The 25,323-nt window shown below is 40.2% G+C and overlaps 1 protein-coding gene across 2 annotated transcripts in view; it reads left to right on the forward strand.

The window, feature by feature from the left end:
• Positions 1 to 25,323, forward strand: part of LOC106656361 (5-hydroxytryptamine receptor 1-like) — a 206,895-nt gene that overhangs the window by 77,974 nt on the left and 103,598 nt on the right. For both annotated transcript variants that reach the window (XM_023458083.1, XM_014377306.2), the window contains one exon: positions 21,729 to 21,773. In XM_023458083.1, coding sequence (XP_023313851.1) covers positions 21,729 to 21,773 — 45 coding nt within the window. The remainder of the gene's footprint in view (positions 1 to 21,728; positions 21,774 to 25,323) is intronic.

Genomic DNA, 25,323 nt, shown 5'->3' on the forward strand with positions numbered 1-25,323 from the left:
TATATATAGCAAATAAAGCGGATTTTAATGTACAAAAGATCGAAAGAGAGAATGATTACGATCGACCTAATGTCGAATTGTAATTTAAGACGCGAGACTCTTGTACCACACGCGCGACGTTAATGGACAATGTGTTATACGGATGAAAAGCCACTCTCACAGTAGAAATAATTCAATTTTCATTTCGAGGCTAATCCGCGCGACTTTGATCGTAATTTAACAAGACGCCTTACTTCGAGATTATACTAAAATATCGCATTTTGACAAAGTTACATCGTACAACGCGATGGCAGACATTTACCTTCGTCGGCCGCGTCGTCGTCGTATATAAGAGCGAAGAAGAAAAAAAAAGGAAGAGAAAGTTTTTTCCCCCGGCACACAACACAGCGCAGCAGCGGATGTATTATATATAATATAGAGAGAAGGAAATGACCCATTATATAGCTCTGTTCGGGAGGAGGCGGGGCTTTGCCTTTTTTTGTTGCTCTGCGTCCATGCGGCCACGAGAGCATATTCTCGGGGCGCACTTATAAATAGCTCGTTAGAATTCAATTCGGGTATTTGAATTCGCAACATTATTCCTTATCATTTTTCAACTCGTTGAATTATTAAACATTCGGAAGAGGCGCTTCGCCGATGGGAGCAAACAACAACAACAACAACAATAATGGCAATAACAGTTTCGTAAATACAATATACTTAGAAATCATAAAGTTCGGTCGGTAGTACATAACGTAAGACAGAAAAAAACTTGTACGTATCGTAATGTCGTTCGGGTGCAGCTTTAATGAACGGAAACTTTTCCATACTTGTGTACATTTGCCATGTTTGTACATTATCGTTCGATTTTAACCCAAAAATTACATTTAACGCTCGCTCACGAGAGAGTAGACGGCGACTCCGAATGCACTACTATCATATATCATATATATAAAGAGAGAAGAGCCACTTTGTGTGTTTGCACGTACATATAAACAAATGTATATAAAGTCCTTGAGTTTACACATTTCGGTCTACGGTGTTTTAATTATATATACTAGAGGCGAATTGCATCCGTGCCGAGACGAGAAGAAAAGAGACACGGGATGGGGTACGGTATAGCGTCAGAAAGAGGAAATATAAAGCAGAGAGTTTGGTGCCAGTGCGATGCGCACACACACACACAAGCGCCCGTGGCCAGTTTCATTCAATTGCAAACTTTGACCTCGATTTTCGTGTTTACCCTTGTACACGGTGGGCATGTGTGTATGTGTGTGTGTATTATACGCGTATACTTGTATCCCTTCGTTTGAAACAGTACAGAAAACGCATTGGATTCACTTCGATTTTCGGAAGAAAAAGAACGAGGGATGAAAAAATTTTCAATCACAATTTGTTTTCTGTAGCGTCCATCGACTTTTTTATCGTAAAAAATTGTTCAGCGAGATTATTTGATCTTCGAATCATCTCGTACGTGTTACACGTGTGATATCTTATCGAATTTTTTGTACCTTACGTACTGGTTCGGTTACTCTGTAGGAAAGCCAAGTACCGCTAGATTCACCGATAGATGGCTAAATGGTTCCCAAATGCAAAGTAAGAAAGATTGGCAATAATAAGGATCATTTCATTACGTGAAATGCATATTCCGCAATTTTTAAGAGTGAGTGAAATAATTTTATTGAAAGTAATAAATACCCTGATTTCAAGTGAGAAATTCAATTGTAAGACTCATATTTATTTTTGAAGTAAGTTACAAATTTGGCTCATTTGAGAGCGCAATATTATAAGCTCTAGCTCCTCTCTCTTGCTTGGTTGGTAATTCATTCATTCGATTCATTTGGTTGCTAAGCAAAAAATGACTCTTTTCAAAACACACGAATTTCATTGTTTATTTCACATCGAACACGTTATTTTTCTTCGATTTCAATTTAAACGCTTTCAACAATTAAGACAGAGAGCATAAATAATTTTTGCTGATCCCCGCATATCGACACGAGAAACTTTTCCGTAACGACGAACTCGTCGAAAAATTAAACCGCAAACGATCATCAGCGCGCGGAATCGAGAACGCTCGGCCGAATCTCAAAAAGGCACGCGTCGGTTACTTTTAATAAATTTTGCGCGCACAGAGAGAGAGAGAGAGGGAGATAGATACGGGATTTATTTAAGGATGATAACTGCGAACGCTCGCGCTGCGGGGTAAAACTTTTCGGCGTCAGCATACCCCCGGTCGATAGATACGTATATCTATATATTTGTGTGTGTATCAAGAGCAGTCAGCACTTTGTTTCACGGAAAGCATCGTAAATTTTTATTATTATTTTCCGTTTTTTTTCAAGGTAAATCGAGCGTGAAATACAGAGAGAGAGGGAAAGAGAGACAGAGAGAGAAAGATTGTATATAGTTAATTTATCGAGTATCTGGCCAAATATTCATTACACAGTCGAGCGGATCCTTGACTGTATGCCAGAAACAAAAGTGCACAGCCGAAAATCCCGCGAGCATGATCGCGATTCTTGCCAATGAAGTTTCGAACCTTGAAAAATTTACCCCCCCGAAACGATCGCACTGGCTAGCCGAGCGGAATTTTCCTCCTCCTGCAGCCGAGCAGCAGCTGCCAACACGCTTGATGTGTGTATTTATATAAGTGAAATAAAAATCTGCTGCCAGTGCGAAGCGTCGGGTGCGCCGAGCTTATTGCTTTATTTTCATTTTTATTTTATTTTATTTTATTTTTGTTTGCCTCGCATAACCCGAGATTTTTATTATTTTTATATATATATATATATATATTATGTGCTTCTTACCTGACACAAAGTGGATTCGTGGTTTTTATATCGCGAAAAAACTTTATGCCTTCTTCGAGAAGGAAAAGTTTCTCTTCTTTCGCGTCTGCCTCTCTTTCTCGCTCTATCGCGTCAATTAGAAAATAATTATATATACCTTCCGGAATTTTATCAAGTTTTTTTTTTCTGTCAATTTTTATCTCTCGTCTTTGCGAGCGATAACAGAAAAGCAAGAGGAAAGAAAGAAAGGAGAAAGAGAGGAAGAGTGAGTGAGAGAGTAAGAGAACGGCTTGAAACATTAATTAAAATTGTTTGAATCGCGATAACAAACGCGAAACGGCGGCCAAGCTTCAATCATCGAAAAAGCTCGCCTACGATATCTTTGTCGGACAAAAGCTCGGCGCGCCCCCGCAAACGCATACACAATTAATTGACAATATCAATTAGCGGGTGCACTGCGCGACCTGTAATCGTGTAAATCAAATATGCCAAATAAAACCTCGGGATGCAGCATCGATTAGACGAATCGTTCGCGCGAATTCGATGCTTCATTTTCTCTTGTGAATACGCTGTTAAGAAATTTAGATTTAAATTAAATACAGATTTAATGGGAAATCAAAAGTAACCGATACTAAATCTTATTCAAAATACAGCTGTTACATGCAAAAAATGCATGAAAATGTAATTACGTACATTATTTTTAAAGCAATAATGATTGAAAAGGATTGAACTGAAATTTAAACGTTTAAGAGGAGTCCAATTCTTTCTACTTTGTCATTTTTGTAATATAAACCACAGTTTAATTTCAATCTACATTTTCTACATAAAATTGACATCTTTGAGCCCTAAAAATGTGAAAAAAATTGCAGAATAGGCCTTTGCATCTAAACGAAGTTCATTTTTGCTATTTTAGCCTTTTGGCACTATGCGCAAGGTTCAGATCAGAGTTATTTAGGTATGATCCCTAATAGGAATCAAAATCTTCAGAAAAGTATCCTATATGGACTGAGTTTTGTGGAATTTTGATTTAGACCCTTATATCAGTTCCGTTACTCAATATGTGCTCAAAAACATTAATAAATTTTTCTTATTTTTTTCTTTTTTCACATTTGTTGACCTACAAACTTTTTTATAACTCTAATTAAGTTTGCACAAAACTTTGATTCTTATCAGCAATCCCTATCTGAAAAACTCTGATCTGAACCCCGCGCACAGTGCCGAGAGGATAAAGTAACAAAAATAAGCTATTTTTAGACGTAAATGCCTATTTTGCCACTTTTTTCACATTTTTAGGGCTCAAAGATGTCCATTAATGTTTTAATACTGATTAACTGCCCAAAAAAATGTACAAACTAAATAGCGTCATGTTGGGGTACTTATCAATAAAAAAATCGAAACTCGTTTTCATAATTTCTTTACTTCAACGATATAGAAAATTAACAACATCAGATTACACAAAATACTTCAAAAGATAAAAAAAACTATTACACAAAAATACTTCAATGGATGTCCCCATTATAAGCTTTGGCCTGTAGCCGCCAAGCAAATATGATATAGATCTTTATTCATCAAGTTGCTAAAGACCATTTCACAGCACTCGATTGGCAGCCGATCGTGTATCAGTTTCCGGAAAGGATCCAGTGCCCAACGCCGGAAAAATCCCCTTGACATCATCTCGCACAAATGCAACTGACAAGCCTCTCCAAGTCCTTCGTTATCGCAGGGAAGTACCGAAAAACCATCCGATTCCGCATATTTAAAGTAGTCCTCGTACGTGAGAAGTTTTTCCTCTTCTTCGGGCCGTAACTGGATTAGATCGTAGAGCGACAGACTAGAATTTATCTTTACTTTCTTCGCTTTGCTCGCAAACTCCTGATCGTCGCGCAGAGATTCTTCGAGATTCGACGATTGCCCGAACAAGTCGTGCTTAGCGAAGAATCTCATGATCGTCAGGGCCTCGTCTTGGTCGAACTCGTATCCTCTGTTCTCGAGATTTTCAGCGATCAACAGCAGACCAGACGCCATCCTCGATTTAAACTGAACATAGATAGTACTGAACACTCGCCCATCGAATCTCTCGTCGAAGTCACTCGCGGTTGGAAACACGAAGCTGGACAGATCGGCCCCGTGATCCAAGAGTACATCGACCACACGAGGCACGAGATTTTCCACGGCCCATTGCAAAGGTGTCCTACCCAATGTGTCCATGACATCGAGCTGCGCCAGCCGAGGAAGCATCGCCAACAACTCGTCTCGACTCGAGGCTCTCTTGCAAATTATATGCAGTGGTGACTTTCCTTTATTATTAATCACGTTCGGATTGGCGCCTCTTCGCAGAAGCAACGCGGCTACTTTTTGATTGCGGGGGTCCAGAGCCAAATGCAACGGTGTATTACCAAACTCGTCCACGGCGTCGATATCGATCATCCGCTGTCGGTCGTCGCAGATATCGAAGAAAATCTTCACCAAGTCATCGGTATCATCACCAAAATAGATATACCCGGTTACAAGATGTACAGGAGTCTGCCCGTCGTCGTTGGCTAAATTTGGATTCGCCCCATTCATCAACAGTAATTTGGTAAGCTGTTTGTGGCGGGACTTCAAAGCCTTGTGCAAGGGTGTATTACCCCTCTTGTCCTGGACATCGATCTCCACTATCCGCTGTAGGTTGTCGCAGATATCGAACAACGTCTCCGCCAAGACATGAGTATCATCATCTTGGTATAAGATAAACCCGGCTAAAAGATGTACAGGAGTCTCGCCGTCGTCGTTGGCTGAATTTGGATCCGCGCCGTGCATCAGTAGCCACTTGGTAAGCCGTTCGCGGCGGTACTTCAAAGCCACGTGCAGCGGTGTATTGCCCGCCTTGTCCCGGGCATCGACTCGACCCAGCTGCCACTTATTATCGAAGAACATCGTCAGCAATTCCGCGTCGACTTCTCGCACTCGGCCGATAAAGTGCAGCGGAGTCTCGCCGTCGTTGTCGGCCAAGTTTCGATCGGCGCCCCGTCTCAGCAGCAGCTTGGCCATCTCGACTTTTTCCCAGTCCAAAGCCAAGTGCAGAGGCGTCTTACCCTCCTTGTTCTGGGCATCGACCTTCAGCTGTTGCTCGTCGCAAAACTCGAAGAACGTCTCCGCCGAGTCATAATCGTCGTCTTTCATGCAAATTATATGCAGAGGAGTCGATCCCTCCGCGTCGGCCAAGTTTGGATCGGCATCTCGTTCCAGCAGCCACTCGACCGCCTTGTCGTTGCCGCTTTCCACGGCTAGGTACAACGGTGTTTTACCCTCCTTGTCCTGGACGTCGACTAGAACCTTCAGCCGCTGCTCGTCGCAAATCTTACGGAATATCTCCCCCGTCTGATCCGTCGCACTGATAACGTGCAGAGGTGTCTGCCCATCGCCATTGGCTAAATTTACATCTACCCCTTTCCTCAGCAGCTTCTCGACCGCCTTCTTGTTACCCGATTTCACGGCTAGGTTCAAGGGTGTTTCACCCGACTTGTCTTGGGCATCGTAGTACGGTACCGTCTGCCGTTGCTCCTCGCAGACGTCGAAGAACATCTCCGCCAATTCATGGTCGTTCTTGGTATACTGGCAGATCAAGTGTAGTGCTGTCTGCTTTTTCTTGTTGGCTAAATTTACGTTGGCGCCTCTACTCAGCAGTAATTCGACCACCTCCCTGTTACCCCGATCCGCTGCAGCATCGTCTTGCCATGACGTCTCTCGATGTATGTCCCTAAGCTCGATATAAGGGCCAAGATGCTTTAGAAGAGTCTTTTTTTTATTGAAAGATGCCTTTAGATCGGCGCCTATTGTCCATAGAGCAAAGACCAGCGGTTTTTCGTAGCAGACCAGCGCCCAATGCAGAGGTGTGTAACCCCACGCGTCCTGTCGATCGATCTCCACCGTCTGCAGCTTCAGATCGTCGCAGATCTCGAAAAACGACTTGGCCACGTTTTCGTAGCCGGCAAAGGCCATGATGTGCACGGGAGTCCATCCATCTTTGTTGGCTAGATTTGGATCGGCGCCTCTTCTCAGTAGCGATTCCATCACCTTTGTTGCGCCGTCGTGACTGCTGAGCACCGCCACGTGCAACGGCGAGTAGCCCGAACTTGGCACTGGACAATTGGGATCCTCGCCGTGGTCGAGAAATCGCTCGACGACGTCTTCGCAGCCGAACTTGCAGGCGACATGGAAATGAGTCAAACCGGACTCGTCGACGTAATTCGCGTCGAATCGGTTGAATATCTTGAACAGATTTAACACGAGTTCGCGGCGGTATATTTCCGATTTGGTGCAGTGATGCAGGGCAGTGGTGCGACGCAGCACCGGCTTTCCGTCATCGTCCACTTTGGGCTCGTCGTCCTTGTAGCCGCTGCGAGCCACGAAGTCGACGATCACTTCTGCTTCGTGATAATCCCATCCTCGAGACTTGCAATTTCGTACGGAATCCGTGAGAAGCCGATCGATTTCTTCCCCACTGAAAGTGTCTCGCAGATTCGGTAGTGGTAGTGGACCCTTCCAATCTACCCAATTCTTCAATAAGGTGAAGAGTTGATCGAGAAGTGCATATCGATCCTCTTCGATCCCCCAATTGACCTTTTCTCGTAAGCTTCTCAATATTTTTGTATAATTTTTCTTGGCCTGGTCCATCTTTACATACACACTAGACTGGAAGCAAAAAAAAAAAATTTTTTTTATTTTTCCTGGACCAAACGGAAAAGTGATCTATGTACCAAAAAAATAGTCTGTGCAAAATTTTAGCTCATATAAATTGAGATAACCCGTGCCGCCAGTCGCTTGAAGGTTTTTGAATTCGATTCAAATTCATTTTTTCCGCTTCTTTATTATTTCGAACAAATAAATATTTCATTGAAATTCATGTAGGCAAACAATGAAATCGATTTTGTTGAGTCAATTAAACGAGTTGTTCAAAACTATTTAATATTTATTCATGATAAATAAATATTTTGTTGAATCCAAAAATGAAATAATTTAATTGACATAAATAAATATTTCTTTGAATTTAGAAAATAATTAGTTGGTTTAAATATAATTTTGTTACCTCAATCAAATAAAAATTAATTAAATAAAATAAAATATATTTAATTGACTCAACTAAACCTTTTTCTCAGTGTGTGTATTAGACTGGAAGCAAAAAAAAAATTTTTTTATTTTGCCCGGACCAAACGGAAAAGAGATCTATGTACCAAAAAAATAGTCTGTGCAAAATTTTAGCTCATATAAATTGAGATAACCCGTGCCGCCAGTTGCTTGAAGGTTTTTGAATTCGATTTAAATTAATTTTTTATAGCAACATTTCAATGGCTCTGTAGCCGTCAATTTTTAAGCAAAAAGTCTTAAAAAGACCTTTAATTTGCTTTTTTCAAAATTTTGATTGCTTCAAAATTAACTGCTGTAGAGCCATTTGAATATTGCTAAAAAATGGGAAAAAATTGCAATTTTTCGAGTTTTCTAATAGCTGAGGTTCACTTGGAGAAACACAAATTTTTTCTAAACTCTGGGGTATTTTTTCGTATGTAATAAGCTAAAAAATGACGTAGGTTTTGACCAGAATATTGCATCCTAGCTCCGTACAGAGGCATTTTTTAGCTTATTACATACGAAAAAATACCCCAGAGATTGGAAAAAATTTTTGTTTCTCCAAGTGAACCTCAGCTATTAGAAAACTCGAAAAATTGCAATTTTTTCCCATTTTTTAGCAATATTCAAATGGCTCTACAGCAGTTAATTTTGAAGCAATCAAATTTTTGAAAAAAGCAAATTAAAGGTCTTTCTAAGACCTTTAATTTGACGGGGTTGGATTTTGATTTGCTTAAAAATTGACGGCTACAGTGCCATTTGAATATTGCTATAAAGAAGCGGAAAAAATTAATTTAAATCGAATTCAAAAACCTTCAAGCTACTGGCGGCACGGGTTATCTCAATTTATATGAGCTGAAATTTTGCACAGACTATTTTTTTGGTACATAGATCACTTTTCCGTTTGGTCCGGGCAAAATAAAAAAAAGTTTTTTTTTGCTTCCAGTCTAATACACTGCACTCGCGCGAACTGAGTCACTTGTAATTTTAAATATTTATATTCCTTTACACAAAAATCACTTGCCATAATGGACGAGACCTTCTTACAGCTGTTCACGCTGCGGCGTCTTCACATGCACTGAGCATACACATGCACAAAGATTCATATTAAAAAGAAAAGAACATGTGGCGAAGCTGTAAGAGAAAGTAGCTGCGTCGAGTAGAGTCTATTAATTCGGTACCGATTAGAAAGTATACAGCATGTCGAGGCAACTTTTCTCGAGGAAATTTTTTTTGAATTTGATGCGCCTACAGCTCGATGAGTTTACGTTTAATTTTTGGGATTTTTGGAGTTGATATAATTACGGCGATGATGCTACGTTACTTTTTGAGAATTAACGATCAATATTGATAAACGATTGCGCTGCGATTTTTTTTCGCAGTGCGGGCCGAAAATAGAATCTTTATTTCAACGCACTGTAATGACAAAAAAAAACCGCTGTCGATCCATTGACAAAGAGCCAATTAAAAATAAGCTTTTGTTTATTTTTATGGGTATTATAATGCCAATAAAAAATATAAATAATCCCTTTTTACTGTATGAATTATAATTCTTCCATTAAAGCACTCGATAAATGATTACGCCTACAATAATCTAAGAGTATATTTCATTCGACTCATTTACCAGGACCTACTATTACTTATACGATAACGATTAGCTACGTAATTTGACTTTATTAGAATAAAAAATGTTTTCACTTTTATACAGCTTAATACTTTCAATAAACAATAATTTTTTTAAGCCGCTTATTAGCCTTTTTTTCACGACACTATAAGTTCGAAAGCATGAAAACAGTCGAGTACTCGCACGAAAAGCCATAGTCGCTCGAGCCCGAAAATTCAAGCGCACTCGACCGGATCGACTTAACCGCACTTATAATAATCCTTGCCGACGCGCAGGCAGGTGTGTTATACACAACTCGAATTTGCGCCAACCTCCGGTGTCTATATATAGTGATATAGCATTTATTATTGCATTATATATCACATATGTATGTTGCTTCGAGTCGATCGCTGAAACTATCGTGCATATATCGGCAAATGTTTTAACCGTATACGAATGTGTCCAACGTTCAAAATTGAATCTCAGATTGATACGACCGCACATTTAACTCACACAGACACGTACATATACATACCTTATAATATGTACATTCATGACTATTACAATACATCATACGTGTGTGTGTGTGTGTGTGTGCACATTCTGCCAGATTTGAGCACACATACCCACACATACACATATTATACACAGTAATTTAACATTGAAATCTGTACGTTAGCGCGCATATGTATGTATCCTATATAGAACAGGCAGCGATGAATTGTACATGAATTTGGCTCGAGAAATACTCGGGGCGTTAGTTTCCATTACACCCACCCACACACATATATATGAATAGGTACTATTATGTATGACACGAAATAAATCGCGATGTGTCGAATGTTAATATTTTGCCCATTTGACGGCAGCTTCTCTCTCTCTCTTCCTCTCGTACTGCGGACCGCAACACATGTAATAATAATTTATCATCATTATTATATGTAACGTACACGCGTGCGCTGCTCGAGTCGAGATTGAAAATTTCGCGAAATTAATATAATAATATTTACTTTTGATGACCGAATAAATGGCGTTCGTATACACGATACGCGACGTATTACGCGCAATTCGGTCGTAATTCTATATTAGTTTTGGCTTAATTAAAAGTCACGACCGGCGCAGTTATATACCGCGCGAAAATACGTGTATATAATTACTATATATATATCGATGCGCGGGCAACTACTATACTGTATTAATAATATGTACAACACATCGACCATGTTGTCGAAAGCCTGACTCCATTTTTCGGGCGCCGCGCAGAGGGGATCCCCCCCTTTGCCGCTCGTCATCAAGAAGTATAAGCCCGCACGCACGAACGAGCCATTGAACTTCGCGTTATATACACATCGTCCGGAAGAAAGAAAGTCGTCGTCGTTGTCGTCGATGCGCTGTGGTGGTAGGGGAAGCCCATATCGTCGGTGGGGCGGGTGCTTCTACGATATGTGTACACCTATGTGGAGCGACATTCATTTTACGTGTATATAGGCCTTCGTAAATGGCGCGCGAATAAAAATCGAGTCGTTTTCCATTCGTACGCGCGCACATATTCAATTATATTATTATATCGAATTAAGTGTCGTCGATATTTTTACGCTATATATAATATAAATGTGTGTATAAGTTTATAACCAGGATGTAAAACGAAATTGCATCGGTGCGTAGCGAATTTTTATCGTTCGGAGCTCCCAGAATGATATTTCCGAATGTTTGTGCGTTATTGGTTGCAGATACATATTCATTGTGTCGTGTACTTTTTATATAGCTGCGACGTTTACTTTATTTCTTTCTTTCTTTTTTAGTGTCATTAGGGATTGTCGCAAAAAAAAAGAGAAGAAGATTAACGCCGCGCGCACACACAGGGCCCGAAGAAAATAAAAAGATGGTACAAATTGATAAATACATATATACGTATACTACCATGATATATAAGATGCATGTTGATGCCGTTCATCGAGGCATACAGTTGCATTTGAAAATTTTATGCCTCGATGGACGGTATCGATATGTTTCCTATTCGTCAACGGGCGCCCACCGCCGCATATACACGAGCTCATATGTATATAAATAATATTATATTTATACATCGTACACGTGCGCGCAGTATGTATGTGTATGTGTGTGTGGTTGTGTTTGTCCGCCTACGTGTATATTTATAGACGTTTCGCGTCGAGCGCAATAAAGCAAGCGAGCGAAAAGAGAGAAGGAAAAAGTAAAACGTTATATATGCGCGATCAGCGGCAAACGGTGGAATAGCTGTACGCACGTGCAGTTTTCAAGTTTATATACATATACTATACTCACCAACCCTTTAAAGTTTTACGACTTTTTACTCTTTGTTTCTTCCTTTCTTTCTTTCTTCCTTTTTTTTTTGAAGTGGGAGAAGAAGAAAATACACCATGGCGCAAGAAAGATACGTCAAGGAAAGTATTCCATTCTATGAAGATTGGCTCGGCGGCAGCGGCGACGCGTCACGTATAAATTGTACGATGAAAAATTTTCAGACTGCCGTGTATAGTACCTATCTCTCTCTTTCTCTTGTGCACCGCAAATTAATGTTCATGCCTCCGCGTCAAGTCTAAGAAGAACCAAGTTTAAAACTATATACATACCCGCGTGCGTGATAAGAGATACATATAGCGAGTTCTCGTTTTAAACGATCAATTTGTCGAAATAGTTTTATCGTTACGGAGCTTAAAAAAGAAAATTAATAGTATGTAAAAAAGAAAAAAAAATAAATAGAAAAATAACGGAATACGTTGTATATACAGCTCGCCGGTCATCCCTTTTTATTTCGACTCTCTCTCTCTCTCTCTCTCTCTCTCTCTCTCTCTCGTCCAAGATATTTCGTGACGTGCATTACACACACACACGCTATCTAACCATCTTCTCTGCTCCTTTTTTTTTTCTGCCTTTCACCTCGTCGCGCGTCGACTTTTCGCGTCGTACTATATATATACACGCTATCTTCACGCATCGTCGAACACTATACTCTCTGGTCATGCCTGTATATATCTAAACCAAACAGCTCTGTAATACGCTGCGCGGGGCGCGCATATCCCGTACGGAATTCCGAGTAACTCTTCATTTTCTGTATACGTATATCGTGGTGGTGGCATATGGCGACTGGCGTATATGTATTATTATTATTATTATTATTTTTATTATTATCATCATCGAAACATGCATCCGAGTTGTAACGCATTTCCCTCAAGAAAATAAGAAATTGTATTTCGACGTATCTCTCGACATCTGCCGCTGTCAAAGAAAAAAAATATTTCTCACGATAATGTGTGTCACCTCGCGCCACCGCGAGACAAGGAGCAATACGAGAAGTGGACACACGTAGCAAACTCAGCGGTTAACTAGCTGTAAATTCAATGACGAGCACGTCTCGAGGGTTTGGTAAGATATATAGATATATATATAATATAATCTCTCTGGCCAACGCGTCGTCGTATATACTGTACAGCTCAATTACGTCGACGACGAAGACGACGACTAACGTCGGAGAGATGTCCCTTATGTCTCTCTCTCGGCTCCATATATAGTCATCGCAGTGACAAGCCACAGCTGCCGCCGCTAACACTCGTGCTGTAATACCAAGTTGATCGTCGTTGTACGCGCGCATTATTGTACATATACAGATATATGCATTATGCACTGCTTTATGCGTGTCAAACGCAACGCGGCTAAGCGACCTGCGCTACACGAATATTAATACGTCAATAGTGATTTTGTTCGTGCACGCGTAGTTTAATACTCTTTTTCTCTCTCTTTTCTTTTTTAATGCTTCAATCGCTGCTGCTGCTGCTGCTGCTGCGTATAATATATATAGCTACACGAGGCATAAAATCGAGGAGCCGCAAAGCTACCCATACAACTTAGCCGCGTGCACCTATAGGGGGGCTTCGCTCCTATAATACAGTATAGGCGTTGATCTTTATTGCGCGGGAGGATGTCGCTCGCGCGATCGTACACACACATATATATATAATAATATATCCACCGTGTATAGAGGCGTATATATGTATAAGACGACGGAGACGAGATTTTTATATCGTAAAAAAGGCGGCCTTTTTATATATTTATATATATAACATTATACGGGCTTCTCTCTAAACTTGCTCGATACCGCCCGTAGCCGCCGTTCTCGCCGAATCCCCGTGTGCCTTTCTTATATTTATAATATTATATGTATGTGTATACCGTACATATATGTCGCGTATCGGCATTTCACGCGCGGCAAGTGTGTCAGTTAAAAAAAAGAAGAAGAAGAAGAAGAAGAGAAAAACTCCACACGCGAGAAAATCCAGTATAATTTTTTTCCCCCATCCTCCTCTTTTCAGTTCGGCAATTTTAAGTCGTAAAAAAAGACGCAAGAGGAGCAAAAAAAAAATAATTATAAGCCCCTCGCGCGCACCGAATTCGCGCGGGAATATATTAAAGCGCGATACGGGAGCCTCGCGAGCGTCGCGAAATCCGCAGGAGAGAGAGAAAATTAATGGTATAAGTTAGGTTCGCTCTCGCGCGCGAGCGGTGGCATTTTTTTTTCTTCCTTTTTTGGTTGTCGAGCTTTACTCGGAGAAAACGGTCTCTCTTTTCCAAAAGTTGAATTTTCGATTGGTAAAAAGGTCATAAATACGACATAATACGATGTTTGATTGTCTTTGATCGAGTTGTTCTCGACGAGAAAAAGAAAGTACAAATCACGATTACCATGCCTAAAAGACGCTGGTTCAAGCTTTATTAGGTATTCATTTGTCACATTAATCCCAGAATCGAGACAGAGAGATAAGAGGAGAACTCGCGTGCTCGAGACATGCCCCGCACGCGATGATACTCGCGTGCGCCACGACCGAAATTTACGTTAGTCGCGCGATCGATACTCACACACACATACGTCGAGTGCAAGATCGACGCGAGCCACGCACACTTATACGCACATAGATATATATAAAAAAAAAAAAAAAAGAAAAAAAATGTCTCTCTCGAGCGAATAACCTGCGTTATTCGCGCGAGTAAGTAGTCCGACGTCTGCGAGTCGCTCGGAGTGAACATGCCACACACATGCACCCGAACAGCAGCAGCAGCTGCGGCATGTATACATCGTCTGCGCAGAGCTTGTATACATATAAGTATACGCTCGGGCTCTGGAATGCAATGAATCTGCCCAATGGCGCGTAACATTTTTTCGAGGCTTTTTTCGCTTCGTCGGCTTTGTGTCAAACCTCATTGGCCTCTTTTTCTCTTCTTTTACCTACATACCCCCCTCCCCTCTTACTCGTTCCCGTGATGCGCTGCGGTGATTTTTTTGTTTGTTTTTTGGTTAAAATTGCTAAATGTCCTGAACATTTTTCGAGCTTTCGCGTATTAAAAAGCTCAACCCTTTGAAACAACGACAACAAAACACAAACTTATGTGATCGTATAAGTCCAAGGCTTTTGTTGCAGGCTTAAATATGCGCGAAATTCCGCAAATTTGTCTCTTGCTTTTCCCTTCTGTTTTTTTTATTACTATTTATTTTATCATAAAAGGAAAATCAGTGTTCTCTACGATTTTTTTGAGCCCTGTAGGCCATTTAAAGAATACCGTTTTAAGTGCGCGAAATCAAGTCTTCGCAAATTGAGTTTGAGAGATGACGATAGCGAGGTGAATTGTGATACATCAAACTCTACTATCTACTAGAACTGATACAAACAATTTTTTTTCCAAATTTCATTGTTGTAATATTAAATTTTTCCCATACGAAAACTGAGGGTTTAAATCCGAGGTTAATCAGCTGCATGCAGCAATGACTGCATTGATATCCCATCGTAGCACTCAACTGTAGACTCAACTGTATATTATGGTTCAACCAAAGTGTCAGGTGTCAGGTGGCGAAATGAACAAAACTCACTTGAAAGTTAATGATTGATTAATTTTAATTAACAAAGGTAGAAGAATAACAGTGAAAGTAATAAAAAGTTAGTTCGCAGCTTGCTGCCTTATCTCAGAGCGTCTGCCGCTTGCGGCCTTGCTCATCGCTCGCTCGAGCCTGTCTGACCGTCGCGTATGCCGTCGGGCCTGAGGCCACCGCGCGAGGCGCCACTGGCGGGCAGCGCGTGCAACGCGTACACACACACATACGTGCGAGCTGAGGCTGTGTTATGCGAATCCATAACATGTATTATACTCAACCGTTTATACTCAACTGTAGACTCAAACATTATAGAACAATTTTTATTGAAATTTTGTACTTAATGATGTTTATAAATATTTATATATTTACAATTGTCAATTATCATTCTTCTCGAATTTCTCGCAAGCAAAATCTTTGCGACTTTCATGTTTTGTCCTTAGGCGCTTTAACAAATATGATTAATTGCAAACTTTTTTCTCGCATTTGTCACACGGGTAATCTTTTTCACCGTCATGAACTGTTTTTTGATGCAAGAGCAAATGTTGTTTCTGTCCAAATTTCTTCCCGCATTTTTCGCATACAAAATCTTTGATACCTTCGTGCACTGTCTTTTGGTGTAAGAGTAAAGTAGATTTTAATCCAAATTTCTTCTCGCAATTGTTACATGCAAAATCTTTGCGACCTTCGTGTACTGTCCTTTGGTGTAAGAGTAAAGTAGATTTTAATCCAAATTTCTTCTCGCAATTGTTACATGCAAAATCTTTGCGACCTTCGTGCACTACTTTTTGGTGTCTATTCAACTGACCTTTACCCCCAAATTTCTTCTCGCACTTGTCGCATGCGTCTTCTTTGCGACCCTCGTGGACTGTCTTCAAGTGGATGAGCAAATGCATTTTTTGGATAAATTTTGTTTCACATTTGTCACACAAGTAATCTTTCCGACCTTCGTGTACTGTCCTTTGGTGTAAGAGTAAAGTAGATTTTAATCCAAATTTCTTCTCGTACTTGTCGCATTCGTAATTATGGTGCCCTTCGTGGACTGTCTTGTGGTGATAGAGCAAACTAGTTTTTTGTGTAAATTTCTTCTCACACTTCTCACATGAGAAATCTTTGTGACCTTCATGAACTGTTTTTTGATGCATGAGCAAATTTGATTTTTGTCCAAATTTCTTTTCGCATTTGTTACATACGAAATCTTTGCGACCTTCGTGCACTAATTTTTGGTGTCTATTCAACTGACCTTTATCCCCAAATTTCTTCTCGCACTTGTCACATGCGTTTTCTTTACGACCTTCGTGGACTGTATTTTGGTGGATGAGCATCTCCCTTTTTGTTCCAAATTTCTTTTCGCACTTGTCGCATTCGTGATCTTTCCGACCTTCATGGACTGTCTTTTGGTGTAAAAGTAAATTCGATTTTTGTGAACATTTCTTCTCACACATGTCGCATGCGAAATCTTTCCGACCTTCGTGTACCGTCTTTTGATGCATGAGCAAAATCCATTTGCGTCCAAATTTCTGTGCACACTTATCACATACGAAATCTTTTCGACTTTCGTGGATTATTCTTTGGTGCCTAACTAAACTCAATTTATGTTTGAATTTCTTTTCACACTTGTCACATGCGAAATCTTTGGAACCCTCGTGTACCGTCTTTTGGTGATCAAGCAAGTTCGATTTTCGTCCAAATTTTTTATCGCATTTGTCACATGTATAGTCTTTGCGACCTTCGTGGACTATCTTTTGATGACAGAGCAAATGTGATTTTTGTCCGAATTTCTTCTCGCAACTGTCGCATGCGTAATCTTTGCGACCCTCATGAACTCTTATTACGTGCAAGAGTAACGTTGATCTATTTTTAAATTTTTTTCCGCAATTTTCACATGAGTTGTCTTTGTAGTCTTTGCAGATGAAATTTTTGCGACCTTCGTAGTGTGTCTTCGAGCGAATAAGCAAAGATTCGTTTCTAAATTTTTTCTTGCCCTTGTCATAAGCAAAATCTTTGGGACCCACATGGAATTTCTTTATGTGCAAGAGCAAACTATGTCTATTTCCAAATCTTTTGGCGCACTTTTCACATAAGTAATCTTTAATGACTTCGTGGAATATTTTTTTGTGTTTGAGTAAAGTTGATTTATTTTCAAATTTTTTCTCGCACTTGTTACATGTGAAATCTTTGTGATCTTTGTGTGCTAATTTTTTATGCGTAATCAAACTCGATTTTTTAACAAATTTTTTCTCGCATTGATCACATGCAAAATCTTTGCAGCTTTTGTGATCTGATACTTGGTGTCTACTCAAGTGACTTCGAAACTCAAATTTCTTCTCGCATTTGTTACAAGCGTAATTTTTTTGATTATTGTGACTAGTGTCTCGATGGGTTTTCATGCTCGATTCTAGTGCAAATGCCTCTCGAAAATTATCGCCAATGTTTTGTTCTTCTGAAATAAGAATGTCTTGTTCACTTGAATTATCTTGAGAGACAATTACCTCGGATTTCACTATACTTTTATTCATATAAAATAAACGATGGATCTTTCTAGTTAGTGCCACGGTAATTAAATGAGTAAAATTTATCTCTATGTAACATTTAGGCTTGTTAATCAGGAACATTAAAACTAATTTATTTTTACTATAAACATGATCAGTGTTTGAAATCAAACCGTTCATGATTATATTGTTTACAATCGAGTTACTGATTTATCTATTTACATATGGTCCTTACAATATTTGAGCCAATTTAAAATTCGAACTTGGCAACGCTTTCTTCGACGAATGTTATTGACCTTTTAAAAACAAATACATCAAACTCTACTATCTAATCAATCAATCGTAGCACTTACACTACGAGAACTTTCTCGCACGCGCGTCGCAGTGTATTTTCCATGAAAATAAAAAAAACTTTATACTGAACTGTAAACTCAATCATTATAGAATAATTTTTATTGAAATTTTGTACTTAATGATGTTTATAAATATTTATATATTTACAATTGTCAATTGTCATTCTTCTCGAATTTCTCACAAGCAAAATCTTTGCGACTTTCATGTTTTGTCCTTAGACGCTTCAACAAATATGATTAATTGCAAACTTTTTTCTCGCATTTGTCACATGCCTAACCATTACGATTCTCATGGGCTGCCTTTTGGTGGTAAAGCAAACTCGATTTATGTGCAAATTTCTTCTCACACTTGTCGCATGCGTCATCTCTGCGACCCTCGTGGACTGTTTTTTGGTGTCTAAGCAAATGTTGTTTTAGTCTAAATTTCTTCTCGCAAATATCGCATGTATGATTTTGGTGCCCTTCGTGGACTGTTTTTTGGTGATGGAGCATACTCATTTTTTGTGTAAATTTCTTCTCACACTTCTCACATGCAAAATCTTTCCGACCTTCGTGTACTGTCCTTTGGTGTAAGAGTAGAGTAGATTTTAATCCAAATTTCTTCTCGCAATTGTTACATGCAAAATCTTTGCGACCTTCGTGCACTAATTTTTGGTGTTTATTCAAGTGACTTTTACTCCGAAATTTCTTCTCGCACTTGTCACATGTGTAATCTTTGCGACCCTCGTGGACTGTCTTCAAGTGGATGAGCAAATGCATTTTTTGTATAAATTTTGTTTCGCATTTGTCGCAAGCGAAATCTTTTCGACCTTCATGGACTGTCTTTTGGTGTATAAGTAAATTCGATTTTTGTGAACATTTCTTCTCACACTTGTCACATGCGAAATCTTTCCGACCTTCGTGTACCGTCTTTTGATGCATAAGCAAAATCCATTTGTGTCCAAATTTCTTCTCGCACTTGTCGCATCTGTAATCTTTTCGACCTTCGTGGACTGCTATTTGGTGCTTGAGCAAATTGGGTTTTAGTCCAAATTTCTTTTCACACTTGTCACATGCGAAATCTTTGGAACCCTCGTGTACCGTCTTTTGGTGATCAATCAAAGTCGATTTTCGTCCGAATTTCTTCTCGCAACTGTCGCATGCGTAATCTTTGCGACCCTCATGAACTGTTATTACGTGCAAGAGTAAAGTTGATTTACTTTTAAATTTTTTTCCGCAATTTTCACATGAATTGTCTTTGTAGTCTTTGCAAATGAAATTTTTGCGACTTTTGTGGTCTGTCTTCGCGGGAATAAGCAAAGATTCGTTTCTAAATTTTTTCTTGCCTTTGGCATAAGCAAAATCTTTGGGACCCACATGGAATTTCTTTATGTGCAAGAGCAAACTATGTCTGTTTCCAAATCTTTTGGCGCACTTTTCACATAAGTAATCTTTAATAACTTCGTGGATTATTTTTTTGTGTTTGAGTAAAGTTGATTTATTTTCAAATTTTTTCTCACACTTGTTACATGTGAAATCTTTGTGATTTTTGTGTACTAATTTTTGGTGCGTAAGCAAACTAGTTTTCTTCACAAATTTCTTTTCACACCTGTCGCATGCAAAATCTTTGCCTCTTTTGTGATCTGATACTTGGTGTCTACTCAAATAACTTCGAAACTCAAATTTTTTTTCGCATTCGTTACATGCAAAATCTTTGCCTCTTTTGTGATATGATACTTGGTGTCTACTCAAATGACTTCGGAACTCAAATTTCTTCTTGCATTTGTTACAAGCGTAATTTTTTGGATTATTGTGACTAGTGTCTCGATGGGTTTTCATGCTCGATTCTAGTGCATATGCCTCTTGACAAATATCGCCAATGTTTTGTTTTTCTTCTGAAATAACAATGTCGTGTTCACTTGAATTATCTTGAGAGATAATTTCCTCGGATTTTGGCTTACTTTTGTCCATTTTGATGCTTAAAATAAACGATGGATCTTTCTAGTTAGTGCCACGGTAATTAAATGAGTAAAATTTATCTCTATGTAACATCTAGGCTTGTTTAATCAGGAACATTAAAACTAATTTATTTTTACTATAAACATGATCAGTGTTCGAAATCGAACCGTTCATAATCATATTGTTTACAATCGAGACACTGATTTATCTATTTACATAATATGGTTCTTACAATATTTGAGCCAATTTAAAATTCGAACTTGGCAACGATCTCTTGGACGAATGTTATTGACCTATTAAAAACAAGTACTGCAAACAAAGTGTAAAAAAGTACTTTCTTACTAACTCGCTAAACTCCCTCGTACTAATAGTGTTCATGCGCATTACGCACACATTTTAGACATTGTTAAATCAAAAAATTACCTCAAAGTTTTACTGCGCTACTTTTTGTTAATTTAATATAAAAAAATTAAGCATTTAAGAGCTGCTTCAAGTTTCCGAACGCTGCGTCACGGGCCATTCTTAGCCACACACCCTAAATTCTCCCAGAATACATATGTGAAATATGAAGGTTGAAATATCTTTATTCTGGACCTGGATGCATTTTATACAAACAGACACTTCCTATACTTCCTACACATAATGTCTGCGTTTAAGTTTAGTACGTAATAATCGTATCAATTTGATATAAACGTTTATATCGAATCTTTTTAAATTACATAGATTATTTACTTTATTCTCATACGATCTCCAAGATTTGGCTCATACGAACGAAACACATAACATGACTCAACAAATTACCCAAAATGACGTTTCCGAGTGCATTGTAAACGAGCGATCACACTCTAAACTGCGATACAGTCGTAACAGCGAGTGAGAAATAAAGCAAAAAAGAAAAAACACACGTATAAAGTGTTTACTAAAAGTGAAAATTAAGAGCCGAGTCGTATACACTTCTCGTTTGCTATACATGCGCTGCTTATATACGGGGGGGCGGCGCGCGCAGTTATCGCTCGGACATTCCATAAAAGGTCCAGCGCGAACATTTTCTCTCTCCTTTTTTTTTTACTTTTATCTTCTTCTTGACTCGACTATAGCGCAGTATAGATAGCAGTAGTAGTAACTGCCGCGCGAATAAAGCGGCCAATAAAGACGCAATTTTCTCTCGACGCGTACGTGTATATAATACGACTAAAGGAACATTTCTCCGTACATATAATGTACGTACACACACACAGAGCTGCATGGCGCGTCCGAAGCAATACACTTCATGCTGCTGCCCCTCTCTCTCTACTTGTGGCTCAAGCCGCGAGGAGATTTAAATTTTCAAGTCTTGCCCCCACCCCCCGCCCCCGCGTTTAATTAAGCTAACATCGTTTCCGTACGTATGTCGGTGTACAACCTTCCCCGCCCCCCTCTTTAACGGGCGCAACAGCAGCAACTGTATACAGCAAGCGTATATACCGATACTCGTGCTCCATAACGCTGGCTATAGTCTGGCCTACACATACACACCCACCCACAGACACAATGGAGAAATTAATCGTCCGAATTTTATTCATGTTGCAGGTTCATTAACAACATTGCCGAGGCTGCCTCCGTGGCTTATCTGAGGTAAGTATAATACACGGTACAATTTTATCTCGTTTAAATTTTATCGCGTAAAAATAATCGCGCGAGGGCCGTATCTACATCGTATCTTCGTGATTGTTTTTTTCCTTTTTTTTTTTACCAAAGATTCGACGCATAGTAATAGTAAGTACGACGCATCGAGATGCAACTCTACGCATACACATACGAATACACATAATCCCGCTCGGTTTATAGAGAAGTAGCAGCAGTAGTATACAGTTGATCGCAATGCCGATTGAATTCGGGGAATTCGTGGGTGGCGGTGGATCCGCCGCTGTCGGATTTCTAATATGCGCGCCCCTCACGCAATCAATAACCATCGTCGGCCGGGGGGCAGCTGCAGCGCACGTATAGACTTGAACTAGAGCTCCACTGACTACGGAGTGACTGCGATTTTGCGCTGTATATATACGTATATACGTACGAGAGAGAGAGACTCGAGCGAGCGAGCCATTCTATACACTGCAACTCCATTAGTCTCAGGGAGCTTATACACTTTGATGTTAATTATATTCCTCGGCACTTGTGGCGTCCGCCACCGCCACCGCCTCGATGTATATGTGTGCGAGTGTTTGTGTGTTCGTATACGGAATTACGAAGCTCGGGCAATTCCTGGATTTGCTCTCATCACTGCTGCTGCTGCTGCTGCTACCCCCTCCCATCAACCCCCGGTAAATTCCTCAAAACTCCGTACCGTACGTGTATACGTGTGTCGGTGCGTATGTGTGTGTGTACACACGAGACATATGATCACACCTGCTCCTTATACTGACCTAATTATCGGGTCATTACGTAATCCACGCGATGCAGCAGTAGCAGTATGTGTAGCTGCATCGAAACCTTGTGTAAATTCATCAAGAAATTCTCACTCTCTCGACGCGATCTCCCTCGCCGCCGCCGCACATCGACACTTTCTCGATTAATCAACGCCACCCCCGCACACACACACAAACACACACAAACACATATCGCTCATTATATACCCGCGTTTACCTTTGTGCATCAACGCTCGGGATAAAGCTCGACCCGAAGTTCTCGATTATATACGCGTGTGTACGTGTGCGTATAGTTGTCGATTGGATCGCGGATTATACACAGAAGTAGCAGTGGTTGTAGTAGTAGTAGTAAGTACGGCTATATAATTAATGAGACGAGATAAAGAGAGGCGAAGAGCGCGGAGATATAGCTGAAAAACGAGCGCGGAATGTTTTTATACTTGTGCTGTGTAAGCGCAGACTTGCAGAGAAAGAGAGAGCCGCAAAAGTCAACCCTTTGATCATATCGCGCGCGCAGCAGCTTTTGAGTGGGCGAAATAATATTTCTCTCTCTCTCGCGCGCGAGCCGAGGAGAAGTTCTCTCTCTCTCTGACCGACCAGACCCACGCGCGCGCGAGCACTCGAGTTTTCATAATTAAAAGGACGGTTTAATGAAAAAAAATACATCCTAGCCTCCCTCTCTCCGTTGCCCCGCGCCGTGTTCTCTCTCTTCGTCCCTTTGAAATTGTTAATACATATAATATTATATATATATACGTATATCCCTACGAGAGGCCGTGTACTCGCGCGAGCGAGCGACGCGGCGCTCGGGAGTAGATAGTCTGGAAGAGGAAAAATGAGAGAAGTTTAATTAAACTTGAACGAGAATGCACACTTTGAAAATTTGTCCGAAAAAAAAAAAAAAAGTAAAATAAAATTGCAAGTACACGGGGCAAAAATGAATTGGCAATGTCTTATTAAACTTGCACGGCGCAAAGAACGGTATGTAGCGAAAAAAAGAATAGAAAAAAAAAACAGGATAGGAGCATTGTATCCTCGCTGCTGCGTTCCTCGCAGCAGCAGCAGCTTTGACAGTTCATCGATAAATTTTCATAAAACTATCGAGTGACAAATTATATATAGATCTCGGAGCGTGCCGTGCGGCTCGCGCTGTGCGTCACACACACACACACACTCGAACGTGAGAGGATATAGGATATACGCGCGCAAAAAGTAATTAAATCAATACTACACATAGTGCGCTGCGCGCGTGTGTGTTTGTGCAGGAGAAAGAGGATCCGGTTCGCGCGGAGATATTTTTTCAATTTCGCTTTTGTTTAATTGTTTTTGATCATTAAGCTGTGACACGAGCTTGCGAACCCGAGATATATAATACGTATACGTGTAAATTCCGCGCAGTTGAACAAATAATACTTACTCTCTTTATTTCTTTCTTCCTCTCTTTTTTCCTTTTCCTTTTTTTTCCTTTTTTTTTTGATCCACGAGAGATATGCATAATGCATAAGAGCGTTTACCACCGGTTGGGAGTAAACACGCGTCGGTGGCGGCAGGAGATCTTACGGCTAGAGAGAGAGAACTCCGTCCGCATATTATACAGAGCGCGCAACTGCTGTTTTCCTCCGCAAGCTCTGTGTCTGTGTGTCTGTGTGTTGATACTAAAGCATTTCTAGCGCTCTGCTGCTGCTGTTGCTGTCGACACGAATGCTGCACTTTTCACTTTCCTGCGAAGTGTAATCTTCGGAGCTCGTACGCGAGTGCATATAACGTCTGTCTGTCTGTTTGTATGTGTGTATGCACACAAGAGATAAAGGACTTCATCGCGTGAGCTTTTTTCCGAGTAATCGCGAACGAGAAGTAATAAAAAAATTCTCTCCCCCCCCCCCCCCCNCCCCCCCCCCCCCCCCTTTCTTCTTGCAGCGCAGCAAGATGCATTTATACACGTCTGCTTTTTTTTTACTCTCCACGTTATATATCGTGCGCTTTTGAAGATCAAATGGATCGAGCGCGCCCCTCGCTTCCTTCCTTCCGCTGTAAAACGAATCGTCGTAAATGTTTTTGTAATACAATAGGTACAAAATTCTCGGCATGATGCGCTTCTATCCTACTTCGCTGTTTTTCTCTCTCTCTCTCTCTCTCTCATATACGATATGGTATATATATACACAATACGTGTCGCGTGGCGGCAAAATGAATTGGAAATAAATTCGTATACACACACGCTTTTCTTTATATCTCCCGTAAAGTATATATAGTATACACTGCCGCGCACACGACTCGTGGCGCGACAAACGGTGGCTCGCGCAAAAACATATCGTAAAAGATAGAAAAATGAATCTCCCATACTGTGCTGCCGCCCTTACTTTTTTCCTTTCTTTTTTTTTTTTTTGTGTAGATATATGTATATAATATAAAAATGGCTCGCTCCTGAAATCGGCGGGAAAACGATGAAAATAACTGAACCTTAAAAAATCAAAGCGCAATATCACCCGGGAGAGCACCGAGCGCGCGCCCGTTTTCCATCAGCAGACTGCTATATGTATCCCCGAACCGTAGCGACGCGGCGGCTCGTTCTCTCTTGCTCTTTCTTGCCTTTATTTTATTTTATTTTATTTTTTTTTTTCAACTTTCTATTTTTCATCTCTATCTCGCGCGGGCTCTTTCCTCTTTCGTATCGATATAAGTACCAATTCATAATCCTACGGATTTGAGCATCCTTCCATCCTTTTTCTCTCTCTCTTTCTTCGTATTATGGCGCT

Source organism: Trichogramma pretiosum, unplaced genomic scaffold, assembly GCF_000599845.2.
Source record: "Trichogramma pretiosum strain Unisexual culture from Peru unplaced genomic scaffold, Tpre_2.0 scaffold122, whole genome shotgun sequence".
NCBI classification, from domain to species: Eukaryota; Metazoa; Arthropoda; class Insecta; order Hymenoptera; family Trichogrammatidae; genus Trichogramma; species Trichogramma pretiosum.